General features: G+C 46.6%; 1 protein-coding gene across 1 annotated transcript; it reads left to right on the forward strand.

Moving 5' to 3' along the window:
- The first annotated feature begins 2,513 nt into the window (after positions 1-2,513).
- LOC146355519 (vomeronasal type-2 receptor 26-like) lies at positions 2,514-9,479 on the forward strand. The gene is made up of 2 exons (XM_084829920.1): positions 2,514-2,551; positions 8,528-9,479. The coding sequence occupies exons 1-2, from the start codon at positions 2,514-2,516 to the stop codon at positions 9,477-9,479; spliced, it is 990 nt and encodes a 329-aa protein (XP_084686046.1).
- The last annotated feature ends 1,395 nt before the right edge of the window (positions 9,480-10,874 follow it).

Raw genomic sequence — 10,874 nt, forward strand, 5'->3', positions numbered from 1 at the left:
ACTTATGAGGCAGGGTTTAGGTGAGTCAGCGAGGACAGAGATAAGACAGAGCAAGTGAGAGACAAATATGAACAGAAGGTGGACAGAACGCTAAGGGTTTGGAGGAGGAAGAGAAAGCAAAGCAATATGAAGGACAAAGACTTCAGGCAAGCCGAGGGAGGGGACGAAGACCAGAGGAAGGAGGTGTTTCCACCCCTCGCCTAAATCCTGCCACTGTTAGTGTGGTGGGAAGAAGAATAAGAGCCAGTAGGGGCTGTAAAGATGGAGAAGGAACAAGGGTGGAGAACCGTGTACTGACCTGGCAGGAAGAAACAGAGCCCAAGGCTGCAGGTGACAGGAGACTTAACAGAAGAGCCACCTCAGATCCAGATGGGGAAAACTGTGGGGTGGAAGGCATAGGCATTCCCATTCCTTATCCTGTGGAAACTGCTTATCTGGGCCTCAGTGGAGGTTGAGAGCATATTTAGAAAATCCTGTCTTGAGGAACAGCTCCCTGAGGAGGGCAAGGCAAATGAACTCTTGTCCTCAGAGCGCATTTCCTCAGCAGCCTGGGAAGACAGTGAGAACGGAGGAACTTATCTGCCTGCAAGCCGAAATACACAACATTAGAGAGACTTGACTGGGAGGAATGTCGCTGTAGCAGCTCCCTGGCTTGGGAGTCTATGTGTTGTTTTGTGTGGGCTGTCGGTGATGTAACTCAACACCTTTTGAGTAATAAAATTTCGTAAAATTACAGCCAGAGTTTGTGCTCACGTGATCTACGGAAGCAATGGAACAAGGGGGATTTGATGTGCCTCTTCCAATGGATCCACCAAAACACACACACACACACACACACACAGTGTTAAAAGGTCTTTTGGATCCTTTGTATTTGACCTCTTTGTTTTTTAAAAAAAATTCCTGTCTTTCGTGTCAGTGAAAATGTCAACCCAGTGTGCGGCTGCTGTAAAAAAGGAAAACTCTGTGTTAGGAATAGAGTGACACAAGCACTACACACATTTACCACATTCCCACCAAAACATGCAATGCCAGTTCAGGGAACAGACAGACAGCTCACAACCGAGGGAAACCCACAGCATCCAACAACAAACATTACAGCTGAAGGTATATTTGGAAATCCACATTTTCCAGGTGAAAACTGAAAACCACAGTTAGGCCGCGAAGTGGCACTGCATCCTATGTCCCAAAGGGCCTTGAATCACAATGGCCCCAGAGTAAATAGCTTATGTAGATGGGACCCCAGTCCTCTTTATATATTAGTATACATTTATAAGTGGAGTTCTGTAATGTGCGGATTGTCATAGTTACTTTTGAACAGGGGGTCCATTGCATCTGATGAAGTAAATGGTGCCCAGAAAACTTAGACCAGAATGAATTCATTAGTCTTTCAGACTACACTATTCTGCAGTCATGATCTTAAGGTCACTTTGTTCTCTGTGCAATGGGAGTTGCTGTTGAAACAGGAGACTCTGGGCCAGAACCAAATGAATATTTTTGTGAGGATTATTTGTGTTGTTGTTCCAACATTCAAAGGGATGGATGAGGGGTGGTTTCAGAACTTTATCCTCTTCCTCACTTTCTGTGACTGCATGAATTCCCCCCACCCACTGTTTTGCACCTTTGATCTTAAAGTCACTTCAATCTCTGTGTAATGGGAGCTATTACTGAAACATTAAAATGTGAATCCAATGGTGTATTTCCTGTGGATATGGGAATCCCCTCTACCCACTTTGCACTCACGATCTTAAAGTTCTTAAAGTTCATATGCTTCAGTTTCCCATTTCTGTAGAATTGGGTTGCTGGATTTAATGATTTAAAAGACTACTCCCCACATCTCCCCCAATTTTATTGGGAGGCCCATAGGGGTGTACGAAACCCCGCTTACTTGGCTCCGCTGGGTTCTGCAGGTGGGGGGAGGTGATCCGTTCCTCCCCCCGGAATCCTGCCCGGCTGGCTCCGCTCTGCGGCCAGGCCACGGAGCCGCCAGCCGGGCCAACCCGCAGCAGGGCCTCCAGTCTCTGGTGGGCTGCTGCGGACGAAATGGCATCCTGTGTAGGGGACGACATTTGCGTCCCTACGCCGGCCCGTGATAGGATATGTAAATATTTACGTAGCCTATCATGGATAAAGCAGGGATGCAAATGGCATCTCCTACACCATTTGCATTCCTGCTTTAGCCGTGATAGGCTACATAAATTTTTACGTAGCCTATCATGGCAAAAAAAAAAAAAAGGGAATGCAAATGGTGGCAGCTACGGCGGCCGCCATTTGCATTCCCTTTTAAAGCTGTGATAGGCTATGTAAATATTTTCATAGCCTATCATGGTGAAAAGGGGACCACAAATGGCGGCTGCCATAGCCGCTGCCATTTGTGTTCCCTTTTTTTGCTGTGATAGCTTATGTAAATATTTATGTAGCCTATCACAACCTCCACAGGGACGCAAATGGCATCCCTGCATTAGCTGTGATAGGCTATGTAAGTATTTACGTAGCCTATCACAGCCATTCGAATGATGCCACCATGTGAGGAGCACCGGAACAGCCGACAAAGGTAGGCTCTGTTCTGGACCCATTCGCGGGGTGTGGGGGTGTGGGACTTCATTCCACCACAGATTTCAGGGGGCCGAATGCACTGGCATTTGGCCTCACTGAGATCTGTGGCAGAATTCTCCGCCATGCCTAGAGGCACCAGCCTTAAATGACTGAAACCAAACTTGTTCTGGCTCCTTCTCAGCATTCAGTTTTCCACTAGACCATAACAAGCTGCAGTACTCTTGGTCAATCCATCCAATTATTGTCTGTCCTGAATGGCAGTTATTTTGTCAGACAATAGGTAACGATTTTCACACCAACTCCTAACTGTTAATTTTGGACTGGAGGTGCCAGGTCTTGAACACAAGACCTTCTGCTTAGCAAGTATGGGCCCTCTACCGATGAGATAAAATCCCTCCCCAAGATCTCTCTCCTCTCTCTTTCCTTCTTCAGGTGGAAGGGTGGGATTATGCCCCAATTTCAGTTTTCTGAATTTAATCACTGATTTAACCTCCTTAATTTTGGTCTTTATTCTGGTACAATGTTTAACTAACAACCTAAATTTCTGTGCTACGCTGTTTGCAAATTATAACCAATTTCCACCAATTTCAGTATAACTTCCAGACTAACGACTTTCGTTGGATGTTTCTTCTCTTCATGGATAGACCGTGCCTTTTTCCAGATGTACTGAAAGTTGTCGGCCTGGGTTTGCCAAGAGGACTAAGGAAGGAGAGCCCCTCTGTTGCTATGCTTGTGCCCCATGTGCAGAAGGGACCATCTCCACTCAGGAAGGTAGGAGACTCCAGAGCAAAGAGCTGCTCTGTAGAAACTGGGTACACACACAATGATATTAGCTGAGAAGGGATGTTTCAGGCTCTGGTTCTTTTGGGATGTGTGTATAGTTAATTATTAATATGTTCATTATTGTCATGAAGTGAGTTGAAATAGTATCCTGATGTACAGAGGTGAAAGCAGCCAGCCAGGGGCATCTTCAGCATGATGCAACAGTGCTCCCCTTGTGTGCTATTGTGACACTTTCAGTCTCCCGTCTCCTGCCCACCTTACACATCAATGAAGAAATCTACATTGAAAGACACTGCATAGCCAGTTCTGGACAGTCTGTCCCCCAGAGTGTGTCCTGATGAGCACAGGAAATGAGCAGGGGGGAGACCACTCAGGATAGAGATATATGAGAATTCCACTTGGGGGCCAAATCTAGGGATGTTGGAGTAAACTGTCTGGGAAGTGTGTGTGTGGGGGGGTCAAGCCCACCTAGCTTTGGGCAGCTCGTCCCCCTGGACTCCAGCACACTTGCCCATGAGCTGGCCCAACTCGACCTATGCTGAGTCGGGCCAGCTTGTGGACTTCTGCCACCCTTGTCACCAGTGCCAGCCACTCTGCACAACTCTCGCTGGAGTGACTTGCATGGAGCAGCCGGTGGGCAACAGTGGAAGCAGTGGCATCAGGGTGCCGCTGCCCTTCCTGCTGTATGTATAAAGTTCTCCCTTCTCCCTGTCAGCACCCCAGCAGGGACAAGGGAGACTTCTATGCACAATGAGCAGCCCTGGAATTGATGCTCACTGCTCCTCATCAGTGGGGGTAAAAATTCCCCTTCTCCCTCCTGGGGCCCCAATAAGGAGAAGGGAGACTTGCGGAATCCACGAGTTCTGGCAGGGAGCCCACGGCTCGGTTCACCGATGCAGGCCAAGCTGGGACTCTGGGGACCCCCAAGAGGGCTGGATTGCCCCACGGCAGACATCCTTCGTGAAACCTTGATGGATTTGTCCAGTTCTGCCCTTGCAGCTTTTGTTCTGTTTCCCCCCACTGGCATTAACTCAAGCTGTAGTAAATCAATGCAATACACAGACTGCTTTGTTTTTCAATGGTGGAAATTTCTGCAAATTGGATGGGGGGAGGATTTTGAAATTTGCACAAATGGGATTCTCTCTCTCTCTATGTATGTATGTATGTGTATGTATGTATATGTGTGTGTGTGTGTGTGTGTGTGTATATATATATATATATATATATATATGCACGTGTGTATGTATGTGTATGTGTATGTGTATGTGTATCTATATCTATATCTATATCTCACTCATTGGTGATCTTGTGCAACTGCACACAGTCAACTCTGCCTGCCCCTCAGAGGCACGTTCCGCTCTTGTCAATCCTCTTGTCGCTTGAACGCACGATTTCATCTCTCCTAGCAGAGCCAGATTCCACACTTGCCAAAGAACCTGTCAATTTCATCCTCCACCTATGTGCTTCCTAGTGAAGGGGTGTGTGTGAAATTGACAAATCCCTTGAGAGGGGTGGAATGTAGCTCTGCTGGCTACACACAGTGGCTTGTGGAGAGGAAGAGGATCCAGTGCAGTTCCCTCAGGATAGGTTCAATACGCTGGCGACAACCTCCTCCAGTTACCATCACAGCTGGGTCTTCTGCAACAGCTGCTTCCTGGGTGCAGAACACAGCTGGGTCTTCTGCAACGGCTGTTCAATGAGTGCCTTCAGATTACCCAGCTGCTCCTTCAGGGGTAGAGCAAACCCATCAGAGTAAGCAGCTGGCCCAGTTCCTAGACACTGGAGCTGCTCACCCACAGAGGGACTTGGACTGGGAGAGAGTTCAACTTCTCAGGCAAGGGTATTCCCTGCCCCTTCTTTCTGTGCTCCATTTGGGGTGGTGATGCACTGGAAGGAACTTGCTGTCTTCTCAATGCAAAACATTTCTAGTCCAGCCACTGAACATAGGAAGAGCCCAGTTGGTTCACATTAATGGACGATCTAGTCCAGCCTCCCATTCTCTGAACCCCATAAGAAGGACATCCTTGTATCATGCAGCTTTGCAACTTTATTTTTAATATACAAGTTCACACTTCATTTAAATTACATTCATTATTGAATGTGCTTAAATGTATGGAGATATAGTTGGAGAGATGGGAGAGATGCAGCAAAAAGGGGGGGGGTTACTGCCACCAACAAACCCCAACCTAGATCTTATGCTATGAACTGCTGCAGATGGTTCTTAGCTGCTTACAGGCCTGTACTAGTTATTTTCTTTTCCAGAGTTGAACTTACCGCTCTCATTCATGCTGATAAATTAGACTTTGGAACACTAGACATTCCATTTTGGCCAGCTTTGAACTTCTTCTTAAGTCTTGCCTGTAACACAAGGGAAGGTGTCATGCAAATCCTGCTCACATTTCTGGGAGTTTATGGTATCTTGTTTACTGGAAGAGTGAGGATTAGAGTTATTTTTCTTCTGCACATAATGGGGCTGATTTAATACAGAGGCATCCAACATAGCATTTTCTTTCCTCTTTTCTTCTTGGGACTCATCAGTCATGTACCTTGAAGCATTACAGTATTTTACAGTTGATATAAAAACCAGCCTGCATCTATTTGCTTTGGGACTTCACAGTAGAATGAAATAGCTGTTATCAGTCTTGGAGACATCTAATCACTGTTTAGATGTTTGTAGCATTATCTGAATGATGTTTACTCAGAAGTAACCAGAAATGAGGTTCATGATTTCTGGACTGTAGCCAGTACCTTGGATGAGTTCGCCTTGTCATATGTGATCATTGGCCCAGCAGCATCCACATCACTATCTTCACAACAAGCGTACATCTTAAATTTACATAGCAACATAAATGTTAAGCACTATAGTTTTTATCTGTATTTCACAAAATTAATGATCGGTAACACGGATTAGAGTCAAGTGGGTAGGAATCTATGAAGAATAGTCAAATAACCATCAGGGTTTTTAAAATCTCAAGGTAGATACTGACTTACAGCTGTAATTCCATTCTCAACTTTTTATTCTTAACAGTCCTTTTGGATTGTATGGAAGTGATACTGGGGTCTCTAAAACATTTCTTTTGGGGTCCTATTTTGTTGCTGTGCATCATTGTCATGCATGTCATGATAGTTAAAGATTGGTGGTGAACGTAAGCTTGTGTTCAGCACTGCAAGAAGAATTCTCATGACATATTGCAATCTTTCGTCCTATGCATGTTGAGACAGAAAAAGGTCCTAGCCAATCATGCTAGCTGGGGAATGCTGGCAAGTGAAGGGCTTTTTCTGTCTAAGTACACATAGGATTGCACCCTTAGGCTGCGATCCGGTACCCACTTACCTGGGAGTAAGCCCCATTGAACACAGAGGGACTTCCTTCTGAGTACACATGCACAGGATTGCACCGTCAAAGTGATGGAGTTTGCTTTGCCTCTTGACTGAGGGGTGGTTCTATCAGCAGCGGTAATCTGTGGGAAATGATGATTATGAATAGTAGCTATATTACTGCATGGAAAAGTGGATCATGTTCCATCAGCTATTTCAGGTCACACCTTAAGTGTCTCCCTCAGTCTAGACATTAACCAAGCCCAACTCATTTTAAATTGAAGAAGCTGCTAACATTGCAAGACTGGTTGATGCAGCTGTAGCAGTCATTCAGCACTGACAGACCAAGGGTACTATATCATATGAAATCTAGTCAAATTAAAACTGCACCCAGTCAAATTGGAAGTGGGGTGGCTACCTGTTACAGGGCTTGCATATATGATCTCACCACTGCTCCCTTTGTTGTGGTTTCTCTGAAGGCAACCTCAAAGTGTGTTACGAGTCAGGTCCATGTCAGATTGCGAGCTGTGATTTTGTTCCCCCTTCTGAATCCCATCTAAAAGCTTGTTCAGAAACTGTTGTAGGGATGTCCATTGCTGGGAAAGACATTTTGCACAAAACAGACCTTCAGCTCAGACCTTTAGCCATACTGGAGGCACTCAAGATGAGGCTGGACAGCCATATGTCCGGGATGCTTTGACTTGGATTCCTGCATTGAGCAAGGGGTTGGACTCGATTGTCGTGTGGGTCCCTTCCAACCCTTCTGTTCTATGATTCAATGATTCTATGACATGAAGACAACAGTCATCTCCTGTTGCGGCTCGTACGCAAAGGAAGACTGCCTTTGTACCTGTAGGATGTATATTTCCATGTCTTATTTATTCAAGGTATCTTTTTTTGCCGCTCATCAGCAAACAAACAAACAAAAAGGCTCCCAGAGCACCTTACAATGAATCAATAGCTTATCTAAAAGACAGGACACATAAAAAAGAAAAAGGGAAGGGGAAGCCACAATAGAGGCATCACGATTACAAGATACCAATAGATCTAACCTCCTGTAATGTATCTAATCCTTACTGAAAGCTACAGGCCACCACCTAGGGATGTACAAATCCCTCACCTGGCTCCATGGTGGGGGATCCGCAGTGGGGGCAGGCGCTCCATCCCACCCCCCAGAATCCTCCCTGGCCGGCTCCGCTCTGTAGTGGCCGCCATTTGCGTGGCTGCCTGTACCACGATAGGCTACGTAAATACTTACGTAGCCTATCATGGGAAGAGCAGTGGCGCAAACGGTGTAGTGGACACCGTTTGCATCTCTACTCTTTGCCGTGATAGGCTACATAAATACGTACATAGCCTATAAGGGCAGCCTGGCAGGACGCAAATGGCGGCCACTACGACGACCATTTGTGGCTGCAGCAGCTGGCTGAGAGACCAGCTGCCGCCGCCACTGCTGGAGCCACCGTCAGAGCTGCTGCCGCCAGAGCATCCGCTCCAGGTAAACTTTGTCCCGGGGTGATTCCGTGGGGTGGCAGGGGGTGGGAGTCCATTCTGCCATGGGTTTGGGGCAGAATCTGTGATGGAATTCTCCACCATCCCTACCACCACTACATATTGTGGCATGGAATTCTGAAATCTGTCCGCAACTCATCCGAAATTTGTGAGGTTAATTTTTGCTCTCTCCCCCATCCTTGTCTCATGACATCTCTGCTTTCACCCCCTAAAATACCTTTTAGAGCAGGGATGGGCAGAAAGTAGATCTCCAGAAGTTTGGGACTTCTATTTCCAGAAGTCCCAGCTAGCATGGTCAATAGTCAGGAACGCTGGGAATTGTAGCCCAAAACATTTTCAGGGCATGATCCTTTGGATACAGCTGGATTAGTGATGCTGCAGCTGCAGTTTCCTTTTTTTCAGATGCAGACCATTGCAACAAGTGTCCGGATGATCAGCATCCAAATGAAGACCGAGATCAATGTGTTCCTAAACTTATCAACTTCCTCTCTTACAAAGGACCCTTGGGGATTATCCTAGCTCTCTTTTCCCTTTTCTTGTCCCTAACCACTGGTCTTCTGTTGGGAATCTTCATTAAATATCGAGAAACTCCAGTGGTCAAAGCCAACAACCGCGACCTCACATACATGCTCCTCGTCTCCCTCCTGGTCTCCTTCTTGTCCTCCTTTCTCTTCATAGGTCGGCCCCAGAAGGTCACCTGCCTTCTCCGACAAACTGCCTTCAGCATCATCTTCTCAGTCGCCATCTCTTCATTGTTGGCAAAAACGGTCACAGTGGTGGTGGCATTTCTAGCCACAAAGCCAGGAAACAGGATGAGGAAATGGCTGGGGAAGAGCTTGGCAGTCTCCATCGTGATTTCTTGCTCCGCTGTTCAAATGGGCATCTGTATGCTCTGGCTGGGAATCTCCCCTCCATTCCCAGACTCCGACATGCATTCCCAGACTGGGCAGATCATCCTGCAATGCAATGAAGGGTCTGCCGTCATGTTTTATAGCGCTCTTGGTTACATGGGCTTCCTGGCTGCCATCTGCTTCACGGCAGCTTTCTTAGCCAGGAAGCTGCCCAGTGCGTTCAACGAAGCCAAGCTGATCACCTTCAGCATGCTGGTCTTCTGCAGTGTTTGGGTGTCCTTTGTGCCCACCTACCTGAGCACCAAGGGGAAATACATGGTGGCTGTAAAGGTCTTCTCTATCTTGGCCTCCAGTTTGGGATTGCTGGGTTGTATCTTCTTCCCCAAATGCTACATTATTGTATTGAGGCCAGATCTGAATAAGAAGGAGCACCTAATGCTGAAACCAAAAGACTGCTTGTGACTGAAGTACATCTACTTTGTCTAGTGTGGCAATGATGCTCTTCCTTTGTGTGCTGTTCTGACAGACGGTTGGTTGGGTGATGCTGGGATTAGTCCAGGACACCTGGGACTGTACCATTGCGGGAAGGCTGATTTAAAGTGTGTATATTAGTGTGAAATATTTGTCCTTGTCCTGTGATGTCATGCTATAGGGGTTGGGTATTTGGTGATTACACATCAACTGTATCCATCCCATGCATATTCCAAGTACAATCTTGTGTATTCCTGCAATTTTGTGTAAGTGCTGCTATTTACAGTGGCCACTGTTCAGAAAATGAACATTTATTTAAAATGCTTGCCCACGGTTTTCCACAAAATAGCAGCTCACAGCTAAATGGGCATTCCCGAGCTTACCAAACTGAGCACCTGCCAAGTCAGGCAAGGATTTGGGGCTGTGGACTGGTGTCCAGGGGCTGAGTGGGAGGATGGCCACTGGACTTCATCCCCTTCCAGACTTCCGCGATAGCCTTACTGGTGAGATATGTTTCTCACAAAACAGGAATTGCTCTAACAATTCTTTATTTTAACAAGTTCTCATCTATGGATTTTGGAATTAATATATATATTTCATTATGTCAGCTTTCCTGATGTACATTATCTTCTGTCTTCCTAATGTGTTTAAGATACAGAATAAATCCTTGCAGAATACTTGGGTGATTTCCTGACCTCCACCTCCTTTTGTACACCTCCTCTTCACCCTCATGGAGCACAAGCCCTTGCTTGGGTTATACGGGGAGATCCCAGTTTCAAGAGAGCTTCCTCTTTTTCCCCTCCTCCACAGTGGAAGTGAGAAACAGCAGGATTTTGGTAGGGATGGACGAAAGTCCCTTACCTGTTCTCAAAGCTCGCTTCGCGGTGGGGGGGAGGTGCTTCGGTTATCTCCCCGAAGTTCAGGCGAGGGGGGGAGGTGCCCCATCCCTCGCCAGCGAAATTCAGGCTGGTTAGAAGTGCCCCGTCTACCCGGCCGCGAAAAAAAAAGTAAAAAAAAAAACACGCACACACACACACACCCGTGATAGGCTACATAACGATTAACGTAGCCTATCACGGCTAGATTTCCAAAGTCAGCCATGATAGGCTAAGTAAATTGTCACGTAGCCTATCACGGGTGACTTTGGAAAAAAAAAACCTGCGTACGCAAATGGCGGCAGCCCATGGCCTTATTTTGACACGTCTAGTCTACGTAAAGATTTATGTAGACTACGGCAAAAATACGGGCAACGCAAATAGCGTTCCCTTATTTTCACTGTATTCTACGTAAATCTTTACGTAGACTACCCGGGCCCAAATAAGGAACGCAAATGGCGGGGCCCATAGGCCGCCGCCATTTGCGTACGCACTTTTTTTTTTTCCAAAG

Source organism: Heloderma suspectum, chromosome 2 (assembly GCF_057233095.1).
Source record: "Heloderma suspectum isolate Gila_16-S chromosome 2, 16-S_ref, whole genome shotgun sequence".
Taxonomy (NCBI): Eukaryota; Metazoa; Chordata; class Lepidosauria; order Squamata; family Helodermatidae; genus Heloderma; species Heloderma suspectum.

Bases quoted from the DNA above. Each gene is read 5' to 3' on its own strand.
- LOC146355519 (XM_084829920.1), top strand. From the start codon at position 2,514: ATGCCACCATGTGAGGAGCACCGGAACAGCCGACAAAG. The intron at 2,552-8,527 runs GTAGGCTCTGTT...CTTTGGATACAG, and splicing joins CACCGGAACAGCCGACAAAG to CTGGATTAGTGATGCTGCAG.